Source organism: Primulina tabacum, chromosome 16, assembly GCF_025594145.1.
Source record: "Primulina tabacum isolate GXHZ01 chromosome 16, ASM2559414v2, whole genome shotgun sequence".
NCBI lineage: Eukaryota > Viridiplantae > Streptophyta > Magnoliopsida > Lamiales > Gesneriaceae > Primulina > Primulina tabacum.
The window spans coordinates 29534109-29561493 of record NC_134565.1 but is presented as its reverse complement, the minus strand read 5'-3'; the positions used below and the strand labels follow the sequence as shown (position 1 = coordinate 29561493).

Here is a 27385-nt window from a genome sequence, read left to right as displayed (position 1 = left end):
GACGAATTTGATTAATCATCATTCTCTTACTCTCAAATATAAATATTGTATTTTTTTTAATTCACATATGTTCCAAATATACAGGATAATATAATATATTAGCTACTTTAAAATATATATATATATCATATTGAAATATTCATTAAATAAATTTATTTATGAAATTTGTTTTTCTAATAATTTTCTTAATTGTGTGAAAACGCAAATAAACATATATATTTGTTGGTAAATACTTGTGTGAGACGGCACGAGTCGTATTTTGTGAGACAAATCTCTTATTTGGGTCATCCATTAAAAAACATTACTTTTTATGCTAAGCTCCGTCCGTTTGGTACGTGTAATCGTCTAACTCATCTCACAGATAAAAATTCGTGAGATCGTTTTACAAGAGATCTACTTTTGTTTGTTTATTAGTTTTTAGATTTTAAAAAAAAATTATTGCAAATTTCAAATAAATTTCAGAAGTACCGTATAGTTTCGTCCTGGGCGTACGTCTTCCACGTTGATTGATAAATCTAAATCTGTCGCTCTACCTACCCAACCCCCGGTTAAGTGAACCCACCAACAGCGTTAGCTATCAAATTCATTTCCCTCTTCCGACAAAATAAAACACTCATTAATCATTATAGAATCTGAAAAAACCTTTTGATTTCACAATCAATCAGCAAGCTTCTGAGGTATCTTTTTGTTTATGTAACATGTGTTTATTTTCGTGTTCATTAAAATATTTCGGCATTTGAGTTATACTGTTTTAATCTTTATATTTCTTGCATCCTTATTCAGTGAATCTTTTGTGTAGTTGTTACATTGATGTTCATGTTTCTTGATTTTTGTTAGTGTTCGAACCATGTTCATTAATGTGCCAAGTACAAGACATCATCATTTTTCAAAGTGCTTGCACGTATGCTTTGGCTAATCAGTTTCGAGATTAATGTCTCGTGTTATGGATTGGAACCAAGATCTCGACTTTGGTGAAGTGGCCAAAAAAAAAAAGTTGTGGCTTTTGAATTATAAATAAAAAAATATTATGCCATTTGCTGAAATTTCAGTCCCCATTTACTGTTGTAGAGCAATGGAAGGTGCAATCCAAGAGAGGCTGCTCGACTCAGGAAAGGAGGGTGATTTGAAAGGGAGAATTTGTCAAGAATCGAAAAAGATATGGAGGGTTGCCTTGCCCAGTGTAATATCAAGAGTTACTTCTTTCGGCACTGTTGTAGTGACCCAATCGTTTATTGGGCACTTAAGTTCCGTGGATCTTGCTGGTTACGCACTTGTTCAGACCTTGCTCGTCCGATTCGTTAACGGGATATTGGTAATTTCGAGCTATGTGACCATTTACACGTCTTCATTGATTCTTTTAACTGAATCACTGCAACTCGATTTTCTTGATAATGATTAGATTTTAGATGTCGTGTTGGATATACCTTTTTCGAGTTTTCAGTTTTCATAAATTTGTTGCGCTGCTAAAACTATATGAGAGATAGTATTTGGCCACGCATTCCCTTTTCCTGATGTCTGTTTTCGCAGATAGGAATGTCTAGTGCAACTGAAACTCTGTGCGGCCAAGCATTTGGAGCAAAACAGCACCATATGATGGGTATTTTCTTGCAAAGATCATGGCTCGTTGATCTCATCACTTTGACAATCTTACTTCCCGTATTTTTATTCGCAACGCCAATCTTTAAGCTCCTGGGCGAAGATGAGAATGTCGCGAAATCTGCAGGATATATTTCTTTATGGTTCATTCTCTTCTGTTATGCCCTTGTCTTTAGTTTGACAATACAAATGTATCTGCAAGCACAGCAAAAGAACATTGTCATTGCATGGCTTTCGGTTATGCAGTTCGTGCTCCATGTTCCCCTGTCTTGGCTTTTTGTTAACGTTCTGGATTTCGGGATCGATGGTGCAATGGGTTCTCTGTGTATATCTTCATGGTTTGTTGTGTTTGGAGAGTTTATATACATTTTTGGCGGCTGGTGTGCTGAGTCCTGGAAAGGATTCACGGTGGCTGCACTGAAGGATGTCTTCCCGGTTGTGAAACTCTCGATCTCTTCTGGTCTTATGGTTTGGTAAATCTTTCCCTTTTATGTTTAGGTCTCAGCGAATGTCGTTTACTTGTGTTGTTGATCAATGATAATCATTGTATAGCTTGGAGATGTGGTACTATGCCATTCTTGTGCTAGTAGCAGGATACATGAAAGATGCAGAAGTTGCCATTTCCGCCTTCTCTGTTTGGTAAGAATTCGATTCAGTTTCATCCTGTTTTTGCCTTTTATGTAAAGATGGCCACTAAAATACTCAGAATCTCAGCATCAATATCAACGGCTGGGAGTTCATGGTATGCCTAGGACTACTTGGTGCGGCATGGTAAGCGTTCTGTATCTTGCGTGCTCCAATTCAAACCCATATATTACCACTTAAGATTTGAAATTTTTGCATGACAAGTCGCTTCTTTGATGTTAAAGCGTGCGGGTTGCAAATGAACTCGGGAGAGGAGATGCTAAAGCTGTTAAATTTTCAATCAAAGTCATACTCTCCACTTCAGTTGCATTAGGGCTCATCTTTTGGATTCTCTGCTTAATGTTTGGCAAGAAAATTGGATACGTGTTTAGCAACGATGAAAATGTTGCCCAGACTGTGTCGGATCTCTCTATTTTGCTCGCGTTCTCCGTCTTGTTCAATAGCATTTATCCAGTTTTCTCAGGTTTTTCTTATTTCTCCATCTATGGATTTCTAAACCTTAGTTTTAAACTACACTTCTGCGAAATATAAATGTTTCAAGTAAATGAAATATGTGAGTTACAAATCTCTCTGTCATGCTTGAAAAATCCCGGAATTTTGTCGTGGTCTTAGGTGTGGCTGTAGGAGCTGGTCTGCAAGCAACGGTAGCTATCATCAACGTCGTTTGCTTCTATCTGATCGGTCTACCAATCGGCCTGATTCTCGGATATGTGACCAATCTTCAAGTAAAGGTAAACAAGGCGTTTCCAATACAACTAACTAAATATTTACCATTTGATTCACTCAAGTTGTAGAGGATATATAACTAATTAACACAGTCTATAGCTGAATTGAAATGGGTAACCAAATATAATAGATTTATACTATCCCGACTCGTCCATCCGAGAGTTCTGATCATAAAGGAAAAGATCCAGCTTTCAGCAATCAAGAACACAGATACCACACAACTCCTCCTATGTTAACTTATAACTGAAATCCGGGTTCCCATATCTTCAACTCTATATTTTTCCTCCACACATTATGACACCCGTAGTTTTATTTGAAAAGTGACGACGATGATCTAACAGGGACTTTGGATTGGAATGCTGTGTGGAGTTATCACTGAGACACTTGCTCTGAGTGTCATGATGTGGAGAATAAACTGGGATGAAGAGGTATTCTCCATTAGCGGGATGGATTCGTCGCGCAAATGGTTAATTTTTCTCTCATTTTAGTGTGTGTTTATTGGTGTGGACTAAGACTCGGATGATGGACATAACAGGTATTGAAAGCTTCAGCACGACTCAAAAGATGGTACTTGGAAACTCCAGATGAGGCTAATCAAGCGACTAATCCTGCTTGAGTTCTAGCCCGGAACAGGAGCGTCAGCAAGGAGACAGCAGCGTGGCGGGCACCTTCGATGAAGGAAATTTGTTCAAATTTCGTGTTTAATTCTTTTGAATGTTATGCATATTTATTTCCATGGCGGAACCCACAATTCGTCTCTTTGATTTGAGTTTTTTTTTTGGTCATTTTTGTGACTTTTATGTTAAAAATATTACTTTTTATTGTGAATATCGTTAGGGTTTAGTCGTTTCACATAAATATTCGTGAAACTATTTTACAAGATATCTATTGATTCGTGAAACTATCTTACAAGATATCTATTTTTCTTTTAATTATTGACTCGTTAGAAATGACTGTATTTAAAAATATCATTCATGATTTGAAATATATAACGGTTATTCAAATTCATATATTGTATTTCTGAATATTATAATATGAATTTGAAATATATTCTGATTATCATTAATTTCAAATGATTCGACGCAAAGATGCCTATGATTTGTTTCGTTTGAATGTGTTCGATACTAAAAACAAATGTCAATTTACCGCATTTCATTGTCAGTACTTGATAAGTGGCCGATAGCAGTCGTCGTTTTGGAAGCGGCCACTGTCATTCTGTGTTGCTTACTTTTCGTATTGGAGGATGACATTTTCTTGACGTTAACCATTCATTTTCCCTTTAAAAAATATCACTTATAAAATATTAGCCATACTTCATTTTTTTAGTGGTGTAGCTTTTTTAACTCGACTCAAGCTCGGAAATTATCAGGTCTTGTCTGCCACACAAGGTTTTTCGGTGTGATTTCTCAAATGCGTACCAAAAGTAGCAACTACGAGTTTCATGTTACAAAAAAAAAATCAATTAAACTTTATAACTCCACCATTGCAACCATACAACATTGCATTACAACCACGTAGTTCCTCCCACAGCGGCCGCTGCACAGCACGAGGATCACACAAAGGCCGCTTCGCCGTCGACCATCACACGAGCTTAGATCCCTGCATGGACACGGGTATTCACAACAATATATTGGGTCCTCACACGATTGGGCTACGACGATGACGGTGGACACAATGACTGTGATGGTGAAGATACGACGAGAAGCGAGGCACCGTAGGATTTTATTATATTTTGTTGGTGATGCTTATTGCACACTTTAGTTTATATATCAGTCGGATTTGAAATATATTTATATATATAATATTAGTCGGATTATATTAATATATATTAGTTCAATTTTTTTTTTGAGAAATTTTAATTTAATTTATTATATTTGATATAAATTCAAAATCATTAATAATTTTTTTATAAAAAAATATATTAATAATTAAAATTATACATAGAAAAAATGATAATTATTTAATTATTGTTATTGTTAAAATAAAAATTTACGGTAAAGAATAAAATCTCAAACTCACAAAATATATTAAATTACACAATTTATAAAATTTTCTCCACTTAATTGTGTATCTTCTTCACAGATTGAGAGCCCTATTTATAGAATTTCTTTGAAAATAATCCAAAAATAATTACATCATTACATACGTTATAAAAAATTAATTTTCAATATTTTCAACTATTATTTCAACACTCCCCTTTGTGATGATAATCATGATATAATGATTGTCTTCATTACGTGTTTTTATATTGGATCGTTAAAAACCTTATTAAATAAACTCATTGGGATAAAAACCATAGTAAAGAAAAAAGTGCAATAACGTAAACCCCCATCAGATTTTTCACAAATTTCGTAGATTGCGCATCCAATGTTATACACATGTTTTTTGAATATTGTCGTAGGAAGTGTCTTTGTGAAGAGATATGATGAGTTTTCACTTGATTGAATGTAACGAATATCAATATCTTTTTTCTTCTCAAGTTCTTGGGTGAATGCGAAGAACTTAGGGGAAATATGTTTAGTTCTGTCACTTTTTATGTATCATTCTTTCATTTGAGTAACACATGCAGCGTTATCTTCATATAGTTGTCACAGGTTTCTTATCGAATGATAATCCACATGAGATTTGGATATGTGGGGTAATTGATTTTAACCACACACATTTACGGCTTGCTTCATGTAGTGCAATAATCTCGACGTGATTTGATTAAATTGTTACGAATGTTTGTTTCTATGAACGCCAAGAAATTGCAGTGCCTCCACGAGTAAATACATATCCGGTTTGGGAATGTACTTTATGTGGATCAGATAAATACCCTGCAGACCTCGTGGTATGATACACTTCCTAATGAGTTTGAGAAAGTGCCTTTAAGCGGCTGGTTCGACTAATAACCTGTTTAGAACATATGATACACTTCTTAATGAGTTTCTTGATCTTAGATTGCGAGGCAGACCTCGTAATACTTGTTGCATATTCAAGAGTTTTTTTATCTATGCAGCTTGCATATGTATATAAATAAAATATTTTTCACAAATGGATAAAATCATAAAATATTATTAAAATAAATATTGTTTTTATATAACATTCTATAAAGCCCAAGCTACAAGTTGGTTAACTGAACACCTATTCTGACACTAAGTTCATCTGGTAAGCAGGTTGAATACTTCCAAGCATGTGCCTTCTTCATTACGAAGCAATTTCACCATTTCTCTGAGTCACTTTCAAATAGCACTTTCTTGTAGCCTAATTCCCTCAAGTCTTTTGTACACAGCCAATAATTCGGCTTTCTCAGTAGTGCATGATCCGATGTTATGGATGAAACCTTTGATTCATTCTCCCAATCCATTTCTCCAAAATCCACCGTATCCCGTCATCTTCCCCCATGTTTTTGGAGAAGGGTTCCACCTGATAAAGCTATTAACAGATTCCTTCGTAGTATTCCACCTGATAAAGTATCATGTTGTAGCTTTGTCTTCCATTTTGTGTTAGGATATTTAATTGTTTGTTCATTGATTAAAATTTATTGGATCAGCGGTTGCAGCGTAATGAGAAAAATGGATTTCACAATAAATCTGGCCATTATTTCTTTTTAACTTTACGAGAAAGTAATTGAAATATTTAGAGAATAAACTAGCTATGACGTAAACTAGAGTCGATCGTTTTGTGTTTATAGAACACAACTGACCTCCCAACCAACCACCTTCTAGTGACATAACCCTGCTAACCAACCACCTAGGAAACACTTGAAGAGGTGAGCCCCCGCCAGTTATAGAACACGACTGACCTCCCAACCAACCACCTGGAAAACACCAAAAATCATGAAAAAGAGCATTAGAAAAGGGGCCGGAGGTGAAGTATCAAGCATATTCAAGCCATTAAAAAGGTTCAAAGATCGTGCATGGATATTTAAAGTGAAGTTTGGCAAGTATATCACATGCATTCATTGCGCGTATGGCACGCGACTGGCTCTTTGGCTAAGGCTTTGGTTGAGTTAGGTTATTCTAATATAAATTCGAATTTTAAAGTTTATATTTCAGAATTTATTAATTTATTTCGAAATTTAGGTCATATGTATTTAGGTTTCTTTTGTTCAATTGTAGATTTCCTTATTTAAAACGTTTTCTAATTTTGGTATGTTTGGTTCACTACGATATATGTAGTTGTAGTAAACTTTTGAGGATAATTATTGATTTTATATCAGAATTCTTTTGCATTTTGTAGTGTGGTTTTTATCAAAAATAAAAATAAAAATAAAAATTTATCAAAGTTTTCAACTTTGTGGTCACTACAAGAAATTTTTAAATCAACAACACTCATACGACAACAGTTTTAACTAAAACCGTATTTTCCAAGCATATGACATGTTCGTATTTTCCAGTGTCACACCAGCTCTCCAATATAAGATGATTGAAATGAAAAGAAAATGTAAATTACTGGATTAAGATTGTACATTGGTCGGGATTTGGATCATCAGATGTGTCTGAAAACACAGCACCAGGCTCTTTTTATACGAGATAATCAGCTGATCATCTCGTTACGTCTGAAAATGTTTCAAATTTATCTGACACTGTGTGAGGTCTGTTAGGTGATCAACTGATCATCTCGTGTAAAAAATGCACATCACCATGTGTCAGTGTTTTCAGTCACAGCAGAGGATCCAAATCCATATTGATCTATAAAATAACAAAAAATGAAAAACCTGCAATTTATATGACCCAAAAAACATAGTTTTCCCTGCAATTTAATGGGAAGAGATTTCTTGAATATTAAACACGAGAAACCTTGAACACCTCAATAACTTACAATACGTCCTCATTCAAGTAATGAAGACAATATTTAATTTTATTTGATCAAATACATAAATCAGAAATACAGAAGTTTCCACCTAACATAACAAACTTTCAACAAAAGTACAAACATAACCAAACTCGACAACACTTGTGCTTACCTTTTACTACATTTGATACTAACTATATGAATCAGGTCATAAATGATTTAGCATCAAAACGTAGTAAAAATTATTCGAACTACGAATCAAACCCTCGTCTCGTTTTCGCCCGTCGAGAGAGGGCAACATTCTCCGCAAGGTCTGCCACAACAACCACATCTACAGATACATTGCAGCTTCCGATGGGGTATCGCAAGCGCGAACTCCATACCCTTCCTCGCGAAGATTGAATCGACATATTCAGAACCATCAGCATCCAACATTGAACCATCCCTGGAGACAACCATGGTAGGGTTGTTATTACTAACATAACACCAAAGTGCAAATCCCATGAAAAGTGCAAACACTAATGTGACTATGTTACTCTTAGACATGATGAAGCAAATTGATATCCGATCGAATCGCGCTATGAGTTGTATGGCGATGAAAGGCTTTATATAACGGGTGAAATTATGGATTGAATTTCATTAATGATCAAACTTCATTGTTGATTGATTAGCATTGTGTTTGTATTTCTTTAAACAATTGAGTTTGGTCATGGGAAGTTTCTCCAACCCTTGAGAGGAAGACATGTATTTTAACTTTGGTGATTATACGAGAGTTGGACCAAGGATATTCGGCGGCTGTGGGTATTAATTAATTTAATTTAATTTAATTTAATCTCTCATTTCTTATATAAATAAAATAAATAAAGTAACAGCAAATAAAACAAGTTTAATTAATTTTTCGAGTATTTTTTGTAACTTCTAATCAGTTTTTCGGAAAATATCGGATTCAAATATAATTTGTGAAGAAAAGCCCAGGTGCAACGCAATTATTTAAAGTAGATATATATCTTAATGTTGAATCAACTAAGTTTTTGTGATTTAACAAACTTATCCAAATTGAATTGATAATGAGCTAAAACTGAAGTATTATAAGACAAAATCTGTTTGATGTTTAACTGATATTAAGGTCTATCGAATTGATAGCTGAAGACCAATTGGACGAAAAAAATAGTTGGCTAAATGAATAAACATTCACTGAAAATCAGTTAGACTACTCAAGGTTACATAACTGAATTATTGGAAAAAGTCTTTTGTACCAACAGTCTCTGAATTATCAGAAATCCGCGAGCACTACCTAAAATATATGAATTATCAAAAAGGACAATGACGTGAAAAGACGATCTTAATGGCTACCATATTTGGAATATATATAATATTTGATTTACTTACCGTTGAATCCAAATCTATAAATATAAGAACTTGTAAACTAGTTAGACTCTATGGAATCATGGCATAAGTTCAAGTATCAAGCTTTCAATAATCCAACTGTTTTCAAGAATTTTTAACGCATATTTAAGTATTATATCATAACATTGTGGAACAATTTGTGCTTCATATTTTCATTTCTAAATACTTTTAAACTAACAATTAATGTATTGCTAAGTGTTGTTTGAGTAAGTACGCTAAAATAAGAGTTTCAGTTGGACAAACTAGTATAATTCTTTATTCAACCATCTTCTAGCTAATCAATTGATCCTAACACATAAGATAATTAATTTGTTGAAATTTATTATATGGCGTGTTTGAAAGAGTTTATTAGTTGGTGCTCTTATTATTCCTAAGTTGGTATATAATTTATTTCTAACAACAATAATGAGAGAAATTAATCATGCGTTTGGACAAGTACTTTAAAAACGTTTTTAGTGTTTTATAAGTGGGAAAAAAACTTAAAAATATGTGTTTGAATAAGATTTTTTAAAACATTTTTGAAATTTTTTTTAAAAAAAAAGTGTTATCTTTCAAAGAACAATTGAAATGTGTTTTTTATTGTTATAGAAATGAAAGTAATGATGGAAATCAAAGCATATTATTTTTTAAGTATAATATGTTTTTTTATAAAATAGTTGTTCAAATATATATGTTAGATACAATAATTATCCAGCTGGGTAAACAACTTAAATCTGGTATTTGAGTTGTTGTACGATTAAAAATATTTGAGTTGAACCGTTACCGCAAGCTACTGCTTTTGGTAAAACTGCAAGTGCTCAGTACTCCAATTGATATATATATATATATATATATATATATATATATATGTATATTTGTGATCTCATACTCTGCCTCTCGACAAAATCCTTGGATTCGCCCCTGAACTTAGCCTTATCTTTATATACGTATATATAAACAGAGTTGTATGTTAAATTTAGTAAAATCATGCTAAAATGTATTTGTCAGAAAAGAAATAATAATATCATATAAATATCTGCGTAATATATTAAATATTCAATAATAAATATATAATGAATAAGTTATTAAATGTGAAATATTTTCAAATTTATTTTAAAGTTTAAATTTTAGTAAGATATTCCTTGAAAATATAAATTACATTTAAATGTTTGCATTGATTATATCATTTCATTTAATTTGGATTATGATTTTGAGTTTTTTGCTATACTAAGTTCTCATTGCTTTCTAAAATATTAAATGAAATATGATTTTTTTTACATAATATCACGTTTATTTTTTAGTGAACAATGTTATAGTGATTTTTTGATATATTGACGGTTCATAAATTGATATATATTATTATTATTATTGTGCGTGTTAATCTGATTTTAGTATAAATAATTTTTATCACGTTCTCAAAATAACTAAAATTTTAAATAAAAATTTATTCATTTTATAAATAACAAGAATTTTTATTTTTTAAAAAATATTTATTTATTCTTTAAAATTTTGTTGGACAAAATAATATATGATTTTTTAACATTTTTTATAGATTGTTTTAATAGTAAATGTTTAATTAAGCCAATATATCAAATACAATGACATAGAAGTCAATTTGACTACATAAGATTGAATCCTCGTTTGAGTGTTATCTCAAATTGCATAAACATTTATTATATAATAATTTTTTATAATAATATTTAAAATTAAATATATTTATTATATAATCTCAATAATTTTAAATTATTAATCATAGTTTAATAATTTTAATAAGTAATTATATAAAATAATACTCCATGCATTCAACATTTAAGAATATTTTTAGTGATTTTAAAAACATAACGTTAAATAAAAATTGATATAATCTCATTATATTTCACATAAAAATTTAGGCAAAAACTTGTGTGAGACAATCTCACATGTCGTATTTTGTGAGACGTATATCTTATTTGGGTCATCCATGAAAAAATATTACTTTTTATACTAAAAGTATTACTTTTATTGTGAATATCGGTAGGGTTGACCGTCTCACATATAAAGATCTGTGAGACCGTCTCACAAGAGACCTATTTAAAAATTTATAATATAAAATTGTATTTTAGATAATAAAAAAAATTAATTTACGAATATACATCATGTGCATATGTTTACTAATATTAAGAAAAGGATGCATATAGCATGCAACACATAATAATTAATATGATTTCAATAATTTTATTATGAAAATAGATATAGCTATTATAGATTTATAAAATAGAACAAACACAGTATATCGATAAATATTAAATTAACACCATTTTTAACACTGATTTTTTTTAGATTCATTTCGTGTATTTTACGTGCGATGAACATGCAACGTTCATGTACGTGCAACATACGTGCATTTTGTTAAGTTAGTAGAAAAAATATGAACAGGTAATGCTATAAATGAATGGGCAAAAGGGAACATATCAACTAAATCCAATTGGAACCTTGGCCAAGTTATACCTATGGTTAGATACTTTCTACTTGTAGTTAGCATTCTCCACATTTCTGGTTAGTTTGCATTCTCCACATTTCTGGTTAGAAAGAACCCTATCATACCCGGTATAAATGAATATGCAACAAAAACATCATAAAAAAATCCCTACTCCGTCAGTAACTATCATGGTAGTATACAAAAATGTCACTGTTTCTGTACAGGATGGATCGATGACTGGTGCTCGTAGGATCCAAAATGTCCACCACTTCCAGGTTGCTGATGCTGCTGAAATTGTGGCTGCTGGCTGGTTTGCTGCGGTGATGAGCCAGGGCCAGAATACACCATAGTGGGAGGTGGCAATTGGTTGCTCAAACCATGGTTATAAGAGCTACCAAGTGGTGGGCAAAACGGAGCTTGTGATGGGATCAATTGAGGAAAATAGGTAGAACTAACTACCTCGGCATTGTTCAAGCTAGAAAAAGGCGGTGATGGTGATTCTAGCTTGGGCCATTTCAAGCCACTGCTCTTTGATGCCGCCTCTTCTGCTACAAGAGATGAGAGAATGGAAGTAAGCATCTGCGCAGAAGATGATATGGAGGTAAGTTGTGCAGCTAGAGCAGCAGCTGTTGCCTTCTTGCTCTCCTCTTTGTTGGAAAACGAAGGCCCGACCCAATTTTTCACTGTTGAAAATCCTGTTTCGACTATAGGTTGATTCGCTGTTCGAACAGTTGGGGACGATGTTAGCTTCAGGCTTATATTTTCTGCTTTCTCGATCTGGCTCTGAGCAACCTGCATGTCACGAGAACAGTTGATGCACGAAAAGTGCACATAGTCTAGAATAAAGTGAACAAAAAATATACACACAGATAATAAATATCAATCAAGATCATATCAATTATCAATTCACGCTTCTTGGTGCATTGCTATGTGTGTGAGAGAGAGCGAGAGAGATATTACATGTAACTCATTTCGAAGCAGATCCAGCTTGAACTCCTGGAAAAAAAATCTCAGAATTTAACAACCGTAGGCCAAAGATACGTGGACTGTGTTATTATCTCTCTCTTAGATTAATTTAGCATTTTTACAAGAAATTGAGACACTAACCTAAATAATAAGAATATATGCCTATTACACAAATGATAACTAAAACCCTAGTCCAATAGTACAACGCATAACCAAATCCCGCATAACTAACTTCATTGTACGCAAAGGATTTTCGAGAAATAAGACCATACTTGATCCTGGAGAGCTTTTTTCAGCTGAGAAATTAGAGTAACTCTGATCGCCGCGGAGCCCTCAAGCTGGCTAATGCACTGCTGAAGGATGTTCTCTTGTTTCTGTATGTAATCCACTATGTCAGAACCCTGCAGGTTACCTAAAGACAAAGTTAAAGATCAATATTTGAGGTTTACAGGTTAAAGAATGAGTGTCTTAAGCTAAAGAACAACCACACGATTACATCAGAAAACAGAAGCTATCAAACGTAAAGCGTGTGATTGCTGAACCAATGGAATTACAGTGCTTTTTAGAAGTTTGAAGCAAGGCATATATTGCGTTTGAATAAAAAGAAAAAGAACTTTTGCTAATAAAACATTTGTTTTCGTATTTAAAAAGTGTGCTGTTTTAAAAAAATTGATTCCGTATCAAAACTCACCAATAGTCCATTTCCAACAATATACCTTGAGAAGAAGCACCTACAAAATCCAATATTTCTTGAATGCTAGAAACAACATTTCCACAAATGTTTAAGGTGGTTTCTTCATGGACTTCTTCTTCTTGTACCAACTGGAAAGTGGTCAAGAGTTTTCTTGGCAAGCCTCCAACAGCCGATTTCTGGGATCCACAAAAGGGGGAAGACACTAGTAAGAAATAGACCAACATATAGATGCGAAAGTTGAAAACCATAAAGCCAAAATACTGTTGTCAATCATATGAAAACTGGACCAATTAAGCCCAGCTTGGTTGAGTCTGATTGTTAATCAGGAGGATTTTCGAGCATTAACCCATCTAGGCATATATAATAGGACAAGTTTGTTTCATACTTGGGTAACTTGGACAGACCTATGTACGTAGTAGTGATGAAAATAAACTATTCTAAACCTTGTTAAAAAATTGTGTATATTTTGGTAACAAAAAACACGTGTTTGTCTAAATTGACATAATTCCTTTATTTCTAAATATTTAAAAGGTCACAAATTTTTAAAATATACATATAGGTAGGGTATTGGGCTGGGCAACATGTCAAGATGGGTTTTTAGTTTTTACATGGTGGGATTTTTTTTACTCTAACCGGACCAGGCTTAGCACTAAACTAATTTTTAGCTCAGTTCTTTCCAGGCAGGTAAAAATTTGGCTTGGATCCCAGGTTGTTTTCATCCCTATTCACATAACGAGGGACAAAAAACCACAAACAAAATAACATTTGGCTCGCGACTAGATGGAATTATACTTACATCTCTTTTTGCAACCTTGATAGGATTAGAATTGGTTCCAGTGCTAATATCAGGAGAAAGATTTCCACTGTGGACTGCAGACAGATTATTTCCCAGCATTTCATTTTTAAGATTTTGAACCCTCGATCCAAATACTTTCCTTTCTTCCCAGATGTCCACCTACGGTAAAGAGCATGCCCAGATGTCGGTAGCCAAGAAGATAAGACAAACTAAAGGGTGATTGATAAAAGGAAAGGGACATAGACTATGATTTGGAAAAGCATAGAGTTCCATAAAAGTGAAGCATTCAAAAAATAGTTAGTGGACCACAACTCCATCTTAGAATTGTGATCAGAGGTTTTATGGTTTCACAAATATGATAAACTGTTGCCTGTCGGATAACACCAAATAAAAAAGGCTGAAATGATTAACTATATTTATAGAAGTTCACACTCAATACACAAACAAAAAACATAGTTATTGAGAATTTTCTTTGATGGCATTCAAATTCCATTCTTCATTGACATAATGTAACTTATCTTCTGCCACATGGGTAGAACAAAGAAAGTAAATACAAGGTATACACTCCCACTCACCGTTCAGAGTTCCTATAACAAGTGGCATAAACTGAAAACAGAAAACCCAGTGGTAACAACTAGATCTGCTAAGACAAGGGCTAATTCACCTGGGCCCGTAAACTAGACAGGATGTTAAGTTAGTTTTTCATTGGCCAAGGTATTTTTCCAGGTTTTTTTAACACAGGCATTCCTCCCTAGCATGGTTGTAGTTTTGAGTCCGTTATTTCTGTCACATCTCTTACTTGTCTTAATTTGGTTTTATTAAATTTTCCAAAAACAAAAGCTACTGAAGTTTCAAATAATACTATCCCCATTTTTTTGGTAAAAAAAATTTATCATTTTATTTTAGTTTTGTGTATTGAAAATTAATATTCCCATATTAGCTCCATGTAAACCCACGCCTGGTTAAAGAAGCTACCCGGAATGAGCAAGAACTGTGCTTACTTTTAAGAGGCTTGGTTCTATTGGGTCAAGTTAAAATTTGGACTTTTTAGTGTCATATAAATCATAGGAAGTCGATCTTAATCTACTTGATACAGAGAATTCAAAGACAAGAATCAATCCTCATCAACATATAAAGCTGAAAGGCGTGAACATTTGTGTAGGATACCAAAAAGAGCATAACAGTTTATACTATCATGATTCACGATAAAGCAAGCCATGCACACACGAGCACGAGAAAAGAGTAAAATGATGATAGATCGAGTAAGCTAGCGGAAAGAAAAGTACCAATCTAGATGCGGCTTTTCTGCAGTTTTCGTTGCCAGTTTCATGAACGAACTTGAGAGCCGATGGAAGGACCTTCAAGTACTCACTCACAAATTCACTGCCCTTACGCCTGCTATTTTGTAGCACGTCATTAGCTAAATATAAAAAGGAAACCAGTTGCTCCTGTTGTGCAGATTTAAATAATCTATCCCATATTTCAACAACTTGCTGGGCCTTTTTGCGGTGAAAAACACACCACCGAGATAAAGCTGATTAGTGATTGGATGATGAAAGAAAACCACGGTATATTATGTATCTAAATTATCACATTCTACACAAAAATGGTCATTGTCTCAAAAGAAAGGATACTTTCAATGCTTTGTTGAGAACTGTTTAGTTTAGACAGTTTCTCCATCAACAATTTCTCATCTAAAATGTCATCAGCCATTCTTCTATTTGAGGAATTTATTTACACCTAGAAATGCCTGCAATAGAAAGCATAAAATTAAACCGAAGAGAAGCGGGAGAAAACTTTGTTTGCGGGTGAAGATGGTAAAGAGATCATGTCCTTTAATGTAATAACAAATAGGATGGAGATGAAAATGTAGCATCTCAACCCAAAGCTAAGAAGTAGTTTAAAAGTTCAAGCAACTAATAATGCCAGTAAAAATAGAACAAGGGAAGAACAAAGGGTAAAGAAATAATCTATATTGTAACGGCCTTTAGGGATGTTCAACGGTTTGATTCGGTTTGGGTTTAGTTGAAAATTCGAATAAAACCATATTTAATCGGTTTTACAAATTTTAAATCAAAGCAAACCATGAATTATTTATAGCCAAACCAAACCAAACCAAGCCATGAATTTCGGTTTGGTTCAGTTTGATCTAGTTTGGATGATTAATTTCAACTTTTGAATTTCATAGTGAATTAATGCATGAATTACTTTAATTTCTAAAAAGTAGGAACTGACCGTTAATAGAAACTGAGTAAACATTTTATTTGATCGTGGGCTAGAAATTATAATTATTACAAGTAAAATACCATAAATTAAAATACTTATACGGAGTAAATAATTTTACAACTTATAAAAAAACTTAAACTTTTAGGGTTGTCGTTATATTTATTTGAGCTAGAATGCAATAAATAAATTCTTAATATAATTCGACCATAACAAAACTCACTAATAATAGAATACATATTTAAAATCAATTAAAATATTTTTAAATCCAAGAAAAATAGCTATCCTTCTATGGTTCTTAATGGTCTCTATTAATGGCTTTAAGGGGCTTCCTAAAGAACTATAAGAGTTAAAGAAGGGGACCTCCGAAAATGCTCGTTCCTTTGTTGTTGAGAATAAAAATTTGACTTTTTCGAGAAGGTATTCATGGACTTTAATAGAGCGATAGCCGCCTTCTGGTAGCCTTTACTATCCCTAAGAAAAGATAGATTTCTCCGGTTTCCGTTGATGTCCTTTGCTTTCTAAGTCCATCTCTTAGGACTTCAGTTACATCCCTTGGGAGGTTCTTCTACCTTCGATCGACGCCCTATCCATTGTGTTTTCTGCTGATCTTATTCAGACCACGGATGATTCCCTATTCAATTTGTCGATTTTCTTCTTCAATATATGAAAATGGCAGCTTAATAGAGAGCGCAGAGTAAATCGGTATTGACCATATAATAGAAGAAGTTCTTGGTCCATGGAGTCCCAAGAAGGTAAAAACTCCAACCTTTCTGATGCTTCTTCGGCCAAATTCAATATACAAATGGGATAGTGAGAGACATCCAAAACTTTGATCTTTTATTAGAACGATAATATTTTTTTTTCTTAAGATAAAATTTTCTGCTGGTTGGTTTGAGCTTGAAGGGGATTTTCTCACACTAAATTAACAAACTTTATTACATAATTTTTTATATTCATGTAATTGGTTTGGTTAGGTTTATTTTTATCGAAAAATTTGAACCAAACCAATTTTTTCGGTTTTGTTTAAAACCAATCCAAATTGCGATTGACAGGAAACAAATCCAAACCATGCGTTCTGATTTGGTTTTATAGTTTGGTTCGGTTTTTGAATACCCCTAACACTCTGTCACTACAGGAATCCAAAATGATAGAAGCAACTGGTTTCATGACCGATCCTATTGATCACCAAGCTTTTAGATTTTGATTCCTTAGCAGAAACAACTAAAATCGGGATTTCAAACCTAAATCTAAACCCAAAAACAAATTATTTGCAGAAGCAAAGTCTCTCTCTGGCAGACAAATGAATGCGGTCATATACCAAACAAAACAGAACAGAGAGGAAATGAATAAAAAATAATTTATTGTGTAAGATTAGAATGTTGCTTAACCAGGAATTCAACTAAATAAAATTACGAAGTCAAAACAATATTCATTACATTTCTCCAAGAACATAAAAAGAATTCTCTTATGCATCTCAGATATTTAAACATAATTTCTATTCAAATATGGACCGACTTCTCAATCTCAACTTCTTAATCCTCGAGCTCCAAACCTCTAACTCCATTCCTCCATTTGTCAAAAATATATGGGACCAAAGTCTAAACAAAGCGAAACTGAGCATATACTTATCATACTTGTGGTCCCTAAACTCATAATCATCTCAACACGACTGTACCATAAGTACTGACCATGCCCGCTAAAAGAGTGAATTGACAAATACTGACTCCATCGCGATGGGTCTTACACCCTTATTTAGCCTCGTTGTTTACGAGTCGGAATGATGGAATTCATCCCGTCGTCATGGGTCCAAAACAGACTTTAACCCATCATTAGAGCTTAAAATGTTATTTGTCACAGCTTTCAAATCTTTAGTAAGTGCACATGACAAGGATAAAAATATTAACACAAGTTTGATGCCCCATTTACTAGTTCATTAAATTTTGTATTCTACAAAAAGTGTGAAAGTACAAACTAATTGGCTTGACACATCATAGATCTAGGATCTTCGTTTCTTATTAAAAAAAGAAAAAATTCATAGATCTATGATCTAGCCATTACCAATTAGGCGATTGGGACTTGTATTTACTCTACAATCCTCAAATATCATACTTGAGATTTGGTCAGAACAAAAGAGAGTATAAAAGAGGAAGTCTAAACCACCAGTTAGAAATATGAGAACACTATATCTGGATTGTTGATATGCAATTAAAATTGGAGAATCAAACATAATAAATCATAAAATCAAGATATCAGCACACAAATGTAAAGGAATGGATCTTACAAAATTTTGCCTTCGTGCTGTAAAGCAAGGAACAAATTAGCGCTGAAATCAATTTTCTAGCATTTAACTTCTATTCACTGTCTGAGTGAAGTTGTCCATGTAGCAATCTGCCTATAACAACAAAAAATTGTTCAATGCATTGAAAAATGTAACACTGAATGAATACATTTTTTCTCATCCATTTTTTTGTTTCCAGATATTGAATAACTTGGTTTGAATTGCAAAGAAGTTTGTTGAAGATGAAGGTTTCTAGACGGTGCAATGGAAAAATTTCTAGGCGGCGCAGAGGGAAGGGAAACAGAAACAAAGTGGGATAAGTTAGGGTTTGAGAAATCTATATTGAAACTTGTCGCTATTGCTGCATGTTAGTCGTCAACACGTTTCATTTAAGCGAATATAGTGTCGCATTTTCTGCATGTTAGTTGTCGACACGCTTCATTTAAGCGTATTTCAAACCAAACCCTTCTCATTTTGGATGATATTTCCCAAGAGTTTGACCACATTACCAAAACTCAGCATTTTTGTGCCGATAGACATACCAAGGCACCATCCTTATTAGACATGTACTTTGGCCTAAAGCATGCATCTTGATGCATCGTAAATGAATGGATTCCGTAATTGATGTGAAATTTGATTTTACAGCCATTCATATTTGCTGGATAATATTTGATTTCTTGATGTTGAATGGACAGAAACTTTTATATCATAAGTTGTAAGACATAATTTACTCTATGCATCTAAAATTTGAAATATTATTCATTTGTGCACTCTACGTACATGTTTTCACTTGTGCCTGGCCTTCCAAGGCACATGTTACCTTCGCATTGTGACTATAATAACTATGATTCATACATTTAATTAACAAAACAAGGTTGTTCTAGGAGACGTGTAATCATGGACAGGGGACAAAGAAGTATAAGGCATAGATTGCAGGTTTGAAATGTACTAAAGGAAACATTCTAAATTAGAAAACCCAAGGCTAATAACAATTTGGTTTTTCTGCCATTTCATCATAACATTACACATCAAAAAGCCGATGATATATGATATAATTCATGACACACAACATAACTAAATTTTGGTTGAAGCATACACAGAACATAAATTACATATGCCAAAGTTACCATAGTTGCATCATTCTTCGAGGAATCCAATAGACAAGATCTTCAATTAATTCGAAAAAAAAGGAATTCTTTTACTTGCAATAGATCCTTACCATCACTAAAAAATAAAAGAAAACCACAACTTCATTGAAACACGCTCCTTCCAGTAAGTTTTACACGTTGGTGCTCAACGTCAATTGGCATACGTATTACAAGTACACACACGTTTATGGAGATGCATACACAAAATATTACAAGTACAAATATGATTACGAGTACAAATATGAAATATCCATGCATACAGTTAGAATACACAGTTCTAAGAATATTTTTACCTCAACTCCACTCTTTTATGACAAAACTCAATAAAACACGGTTAAAGAAATACGTTAAAAACTAATAGCGGCACCCAGAAATACCTGTAAAATTACTAACAAAAACTGACCTACAAAGTAATATTGCCTTCCACCTGCTGGCTGGCTGCATTTCCAAGGTAGCAGCTTTTTTCCAAACAAAAAAAACCTGAAAAAATTAAAATTTATATATGTAAGCAAATATTCACAAAATTCAAGTAAGAAAACAAACGGGTTCGATTATACTCACATATGTTAGCAAAAAAATTAAAGAAATTGGGAAAAAAAACCGTTGAGGATATGGGAAACTGTTGTTTCAGCCGATAGAGGTAGAAGAGGACGTGGGACCTTATGTGTGGGCTGAGATTTAGGAAAAAACCTTAAAAATCGAAATGAGTAAATAAAGAGAAGTTGAAGGGGTCGAATGAAATTGCATGGTGGGGGTAGATTGTAATCTTGCATTTTATATTTTTTACATAATTTTTTAAACCAATTTTTTTTAAAAAAAACAGTATATTTCTTTTTTAAAAAAAATATGAATATAAATAGGGTTTTTTAATAAATAAACTTTAAAAAATTTCTAATTTTCAAAATTAATGTACATGGTGGAATTTTGCAAATAAAGGCTTATAAATTGGTTTAATTAGCTTAAGTAACTAAGAAGTTTTGAAAAATGGAGCACACAAATTAGGTGTACTTGATAATTGATATATTTTGTGTTTAATAATAATTTTTGTAATAATATTTCAAAAATTAAAGTACAAAATATTTCATGTGATAATAGATTTCTCCACCTCCCCTCTCCCTTATAATCTTTAAAAAAAATTAATTGTAGCTTTAAATATCATTATACGGTCTTAACTTTTCACAACAATGAACTTTAACGTTTGATTAATTTGATTATTATTAAACCGATTTTTTTATGACGTGGAAACCTATAACTGCTATCTTTCAATGTACATTATGTAAGCTTTCGGACCAAAGTAATAGCATGCAATTACAAGACCAATCCTTGAGGCCTATAAATAGTGCTATAAAACAAATCCAAATTCACCGTCAAATTATATATTATAAGTATAAATTCTTCCACTTTTAAAAAAATTCGGCCGTTTGGCAAAAATTTGTGTGATACGATCTCACGGGTCGTATTTTGTGAGATGGATCTCTTATTTGGATCATCCATGAAAAAATATTATTTTTTATGCCAAGAGTATTACTTCTTATTGTGAATATCGGTAGGGTTGACCCGTCTCACAGATAAAAATTCGTGAGATCATCTTACAAGAGACCTACTCAAGGTGTTTTATCATTTCAAGTTCATTGTAATGCTGTAAACTATGAGATTTTTATAAATTCGTGAATATTGAAAACATGTAATATGTATATATATTTTCCCATCAAAAGATTCATATCCAAATGATTAATGTCTAACACCGAAAATATTAAACATACTATTCATGAAATATTTAACTTTCTAATACTCTATAATATTTTGAAATTGACATAAATTTTTTTATTAATATGTATATGTTCTTGTTATATTTGATTTATTGTTCTGTAAATATTATTTTAATTAAAAATTGGAATCATCACATTTAACTTGTTTTGAGACTCTCATTATCACTGATCTACTTTACCACATTCAGGGTAAAGTATTGTGGATTTGCTATCAATGTTAATGAAATAAATATTTTGCTATTTTATTTAGATTTTTTTTTTTTCACGGTTGTATTTGAGAATTTTATAATGTAAAGATGTTTTTTTTATGCAATTAAAAATTGATTATTGATTTTTTGTACTATTGAAGGTTGTTATTTTCGAACACTTAATTCACGCTACTATTTTTGTCTTTGATTTCGAGGCATCATATTTTATCCGTAACGAAGAGTTAATATTTATGTATATGTGTAATAAATTATTGATTTGAAACTTAAGTTTTATCACTAATTTAAAACTAAAAAAAAGGAAAATTACATATATAAAATCACGCCAAAAGACCACACATAATAGTTGTTGAGTAGGTTTCTTGTGAGACGGTCTCACGGATCTTTATCTGTGACACATGTCAACTCTATCGATATTTACAATAAAAAATAATAATTTTAGCATAAAAAGTAATACTTTTTCATGGATGACCCAAATAAGATATTTGTCTCACAAAATACGACATGTGAGACCGTCTCACACAAATTTTTGTCATAGTTGTTTTACACTTCTCTTGGTAAATAACAACAACAACAATGTCACAAGATTTTGACTAAGTTGCATCATCATTCTAATAAAAAAATTAGATCTCGAGACCTCAAATTGTAACCTTCTTAAAAAAAAATTAAAAATATATTAGTAATATTTATAATTATGTAAGTAAGTATGGATACACAATTTTTTATTAGACGTGATTGCATAAATAAATCGAATAATACGAAGAAAACTTGATTTAATCTTGGAAATATATTTCTTACATTTCTTCATTAGATAATGATTATTACTCAAGGTTCTAAAAAGCGTGAAGCGTCCCGAAACGCGGATGTTGAGTTCCAAGCTTTTCAAGCTTAAACGAGATTAGCACATGCTTAAGCGTGAAAAAACGTTTTTTATTTTTAGTGTAATTGTAATTTTCTCAAACCAATAAATATGATAAATTAAGTTTGATGCATTAATTCCCATATTTATAAAAGCATAAAAATCTCAAAATTGCAATCTTTATTTTTTTTTTCAACTAAACCACATTAAAAAATGTTAAATATTTGTCAAATCATTATCAGACATGCTTAATCATAATTAAAATTAAAAAATAAACATTTAAATTCTAAACCTAATTTATTATTTTAAAATAAAAAGACATACCTTCAAAATGAAAAAATTAAAAACAAATAGATTCGATTAATTGTGCTTAAACACACTTAATTAAACGTCTTAATTACGCTTAATTCGGTCAAACTACAGTTAAACCTTTTTTTTCCGAAGCAGAGCGTTTTTGTCGAGCTTCAAGCTTAAGCGGGTTTTTTAGAACACTGTTATTATTATATATAATAGAAAAAACTAAGAAAACATCTAGTTTTTTCGAGAACATCTTATTAAGGAAAAAATATCTAATCATGAATACAAATTATTATTATTCTGATTTAATATTTGTTCTAACAAATGTTAACTATCTTTTTTTTCGAAATACGATATTTCAAAGGTACAAGAAACGTATTGTTTGCAAAAACTTTATTTTAAGTGATTCACATATTTTAATTATAAAATTTTAGAAATATTTAAAATAAGTTATTATTAACACTACCTAAGAAATGTCCGAGAAAATCGACAATCGAGGACCGAAATGTATAATAAGAAATATAGAAGGATGGTATGTAATTAAAAGGGGTTTAATTGAGAATACTTGTACTTTATGGGGGCCAAATCGAATTACCTGAAAGCATAAACCCCGGCAATCAGCAGCAGCAGCTGACGAAAATGGCTTCCGAGAAAGAGGCTGCTCTTGCTGCTTCCCGCTCCGATTCTCCCACCATGTAAGCAACTCAGATACGTACTTACATATACATACATTTATTTTTGTGTGAATTTGAGTATTTGATTTTTCTCGAATGTTGGAAACTACAGTTTTGACAAGATTATCAAGAAGGAGATACCAGGCAATATCGTGTTCGAGAATGAAAAGGTTGTCTTTTATGATTTTTTTCCCTCTCATTTTCTGAACATGTGACCTTGTGGATAATTTAGATTGTGTTATTTTTCTCTATCGTGGAAGGCGCGAATTTTTTGTGAAGAAATATGGAGTAGAATTTTTTAATTCTCGCGTTGAACATGGTTGTAACAAAATTGAATGTTGCTCAGTCGTCACAGAATGCATTCATTGACATTTCGAACTTTATCGTCAATTCTTCAAGAACTCTTTTGATCCATAAAATTTCACACACCATTATCCTGGGCTCTAAAATTCTGCCTCTGCGCCGTTACAAGCTACCACATTGTGCTTCTTACTTCTCCAAGTGGCAAGATTTCTCCGCAAAAAAGTGTCTTACCCCAAAATAGATCTTTGATCTGTAACTGAACCAACCAGTCTATGTCTGTAAATACCCACGCTGACCGGAGCTACTGTGGCTCCATATGAAAGGGAAGGGAAGGGATGAGTCAATGCGAGGTGCCATGCTTGTCCGTTGTTAGATGAGATTAAAGAAAGCATGGACGCAGAATCTCCATCTACTGATCATCAAGCTGCCCAAGAAATGAGATGGGAGATGTTAAGCACAGCTCCAACAAAATCATTGAAGTCGTCAAAAGCATTACTTTTTAGCAAGCTGCTGAGTGAAGACGTGACTAAGATGGCCTTTCAGCTTTCTGGTCTCAAATCCAATTTTGTCAAAAACTCAAGCAGACGTCATACTAGCTCAGACTGATCTGTCATCTTTTGCCACTGTCCATACGGACTCTCTTCGATAACTCGATTCCAAAGTCGAAGCTCTAGATGCTATTCAGACTTTGGATAACCGAGTTGGAAACCTTTCTGAGCACTTATTTGAATTTATTCATTAGGTCAAATCCACTAATGGAAAAAGATGCTAGAAAAAAGCAGAAGCAAAACCTGTACGAGATCAAGTTGAGAATGAAGAAGAGGAAATCAATGATGAGTAAAACACTAAATATCAGTATTTTTAAAAAAAAAAACTTTTATTATTTGGTTACAATTACTACATTATTGTTATGATCTTGATATTCTCACTTTCCTTATTTCTGTTCTTTTATTATCTGTTTTATAATATTATAGGTTTTGGCATCACCACAAAGAGAGAAATTGTTAGGACATCTTTAATTGTGGTGATGTACTGCTTAAGAAAATCAGAACTTTAGTTGAAGTACTGTTTAAGAAAAACTAGAATTGCATGGTTTTGCTTATTTTATGGTTGAGGAAAACCAAAACACTCACTAAGGAGAAACTTCAATAGATAGTCAAAATCAGACATCAACAAATCTAGATTATAGTATTTCATAACCAGAAGCAACAGACTTCGTGCTAGTCTCTTGTGATAACACGTTAGACTAACATCAAATCATATCATCCTTAATAAGAGACTTGTGATATATGTTTTGTGTGTACTATCCATAAGAGGATGTCCCTATTTTAAGGTGGTCGTTCTGTACAAAAGTACAAGTTCATTTAATGTAATTAAATGAATTGTACAAGATCATTCATTACTGTCTTTAACAAAGTCTATTATTAGATTCAGGTATTCTCAACGGGTAAAAGAATTGTTCTTACTAAAACGTTAAAAGATCAACTGTATAAAGGCTTCTCAAGGATTCACAAAATAGCTCTCCAGCTCTCGAACTCTAAATTTACTGTGAATAATCTTTCAAAAAGACTCAAGCTTTTCAAAGCCTCAGAAAAACCAACACACGTTTAAAGCTTTATCAGATTCAGAAGATCATTTGTGCTACTCTTATTCACATTTCTTCATTGTTCCAATTACTGTAAAGTGTGATTTGTAATATGTAGAAATAGTCTTTCACATAATTAAATGTTGAGTTATAATACTAGGGAGTTTCAGTAGGTAAAGATAAGACCTGCTGAAGTGGGTTTGTACAAGTGTGTAACAATCAAAGTCTTCTAGTGATACCTTCTGGAAACAGAAGAAAGGGAGACGTAGAAGGGTTTTGTCCTTCGAACTTTCAATAACAAGTCTTGTATCTTATTGTCTTCTACTACTTTTAGTTTAACTTGAAGCACACTTTTCAGAAAAAAGAATTTGAAGTTTAAAGTATTTATTTAACCCCCTTCTAAATACTTAACCGATCCTAATAATGTGCTAGAGCCTATTCCTTTGTCAACTTTTGTTTCTCTTGCACCAAATCTTCCCACTTTTTGAAATGTAAAAACTATACAAATTTTCAAGAATAAGGCAGCTCTCATTCATCAATTGACCAATTTTTTCGAACTATGGTCATATCTTGCTGGCCGAGGAGAAACACTGTCAGAGTCTTGACTACCTTCTTTACACTGCAAAGCTTGTTGCTATACAAGAAGGCCTCGAGGATGATTTCAGGCTCGTGATTAATGACGGTCCTAAAGGATGTAGGCGCCAGCTTTCTGGTTATCTTATGCCTTCAATGTATCATTAATTTTCCTTTGGTTGATCTCGACTTCAAGATTATTTTGGCAGACCAATCTGTTTACCACCTTCATATTCATCTGCTTGGGGGACGACAGATGAACTGGCCTCCAGGTCAACATGATGGAGTCATGATGCATTAGTTCTATATGAGTTTCGACCGCCCTTTACTGTTCTTAAGTTTATAATATCCAATAAATTTATTAACCATATTGAGATTTGACCTGCTGTGGCACAACTTTTACCTTTTCGCCTTCATCAGTTTGTTGATTCCCACATATATTGAGGCTTTGCTGCGCTGTTCTTGAATCTGCTCTTTTTCTAGTTTAATATGGTTTTTGGTATCCAAACTGTTTGGAAGAAGAGCTACTAGTGGTTGGCGGTCTCGGGACTCTAATTTAGTGGACTTCTAAATCTAAAATATATTATTGAACATGAAATTTATATCTTAAAAGAAATTATATATGAAGTTTTAATTTTTTTTATTTATTTAATGGTATCAAGGGATTGAGAGATGGTTGGATATAATTATATCATGACAAATTTATTAAATGGTTTTATACAATATTGGCTATTTGGCTCTGTCAACTTCAAAGCAGTAGCGTGCTACCCTCTAGGATCAAAGCGTTATCCTAGGATTAGGACTTCGGAGAACGGCTCTTCCTTAGGAGCTAAATGACTAGACTATTACCGAGTCATATGAGAGAATATAGTCAGGATCTACCGATCCATGTCCGGAAACATTGTGAACTTTTGATAATTTGATTAGAGATGTTCTGTTTAAACATCTTGTTGGCCATATTTGAGTAGTAAAATTTTAGTTTCTTTTGGTGTGAAGTTATATCTAATATTTTTGTACAAAATCATATCCAAAATGTTTTAAATATTTCTCAATTCTCCCTTGTTGTGTGAAATGCTCATATATCAGTCAATTGAAAAAACTGGATGTCATAGTGTATATAGTTTTGTTATGTTATCTACCAACAATGTTCACATTTGTGTCTATCAATAGATCTCACTTTTTGGATATACAAATTTGATATGATTCATCATATCTAATAGGTGAGTGTCTCCTCATAGATGAGCACAAAAGTGAGTGCGGTTGGTGAACGACATAACAAAATTATATATACACACACATTTAGTACAATGCCTAAGAATAAGATATCACTAACTATGTACATGGAGTTAGAATATAGTGGGAAAAATGCACTTTATAGAGGACCTGCGGTTTTAATAATTAAATATTATTGGAAAGAAATCTTT

General features: G+C 32.7%; 2 protein-coding genes and 1 long non-coding RNA gene across 8 annotated transcripts; 2 read left to right on the top strand and 1 right to left on the bottom strand.

Moving 5' to 3' along the window:
• The first annotated feature begins 1010 nt into the window (after nt 1-1010).
• On the top strand, nt 1011-3764 carry LOC142529870 (protein DETOXIFICATION 24-like). Its single transcript, XM_075635553.1, has 8 exons — nt 1011-1312; nt 1528-2069; nt 2149-2235; nt 2311-2367; nt 2466-2704; nt 2854-2972; nt 3309-3395; nt 3503-3764. The coding sequence occupies exons 1-8, from the start codon at nt 1028-1030 to the stop codon at nt 3581-3583; spliced, it is 1497 nt and encodes a 498-aa protein (XP_075491668.1). The 5' UTR covers nt 1011-1027; the 3' UTR covers nt 3584-3764.
• Nucleotides 3765-11554: 7790 nt separating this feature from the next.
• On the bottom strand, nt 11555-20408 carry LOC142529043 (uncharacterized). 5 transcript variants are annotated; one of them, XM_075634407.1, is made up of 10 exons: nt 20257-20408; nt 20099-20175; nt 18551-18661; nt 15678-15793; nt 15330-15577; nt 14044-14202; nt 13270-13423; nt 12826-12965; nt 12548-12583; nt 11556-12379 (listed from the first exon to the last, which is right to left on the bottom strand). In XM_075634407.1, the coding sequence occupies exons 4-10, from the start codon at nt 15754-15756 to the stop codon at nt 11795-11797; spliced, it is 1401 nt and encodes a 466-aa protein (XP_075490522.1). In that variant the 5' UTR covers nt 15757-15793; nt 18551-18661; nt 20099-20175; nt 20257-20408; the 3' UTR covers nt 11556-11794. The 5 variants fall into 5 exon arrangements, with proteins under 5 accessions (XP_075490526.1, XP_075490527.1, XP_075490522.1 ...); XM_075634409.1 differs by having other exon boundaries at nt 18551-18657; XM_075634408.1 differs by having other exon boundaries at nt 18551-18657; nt 20103-20175.
• Nucleotides 20409-23410: 3002 nt separating this feature from the next.
• On the top strand, nt 23411-26342 carry LOC142528204 (uncharacterized). 2 transcript variants are annotated; one of them, XR_012815663.1, is made up of 4 exons: nt 23411-23521; nt 23613-23670; nt 23856-26082; nt 26171-26342. It is a non-coding gene; the product is annotated as an uncharacterized LOC142528204 (long non-coding RNA). The 2 variants fall into 2 exon arrangements; XR_012815662.1 differs by having other exon boundaries at nt 23613-26082.
• The last annotated feature ends 1043 nt before the right edge of the window (nt 26343-27385 follow it).

Excerpts from the sequence above, each read along its gene's own strand:
- LOC142529870 (XM_075635553.1), top strand. The coding sequence starts at position 1,028 with ATGCCATTTGCTGAAATTTCAGTCCCCATTTACTGTTGTAGAGCAATG. Across the intron at positions 2,070-2,148 it reads TCTTCTGGTCTTATGGTTTG|CTTGGAGATGTGGTACTATG; the intron begins GTAAATCTTTCC and ends ATCATTGTATAG. Across the intron at positions 2,368-2,465 it reads GGACTACTTGGTGCGGCATG|CGTGCGGGTTGCAAATGAAC; the intron begins GTAAGCGTTCTG and ends TTGATGTTAAAG.
- LOC142529043 (XM_075634411.1), bottom strand. The coding sequence starts at position 15,756 with ATGGCTGATGACATTTTAGATGAGAAATTGTTGATGGAGAAACTGTCT. Across the intron at positions 12,966-13,269 it reads TGTAGGTGCTTCTTCTCAAG|GTAACCTGCAGGGTTCTGAC; the intron begins GTATATTGTTGG and ends CTTTGTCTTTAG. Across the intron at positions 12,380-12,547 it reads TGCTTCGAAATGAGTTACAT|GTTGCTCAGAGCCAGATCGA; the intron begins GTAATATCTCTC and ends CGTGACATGCAG.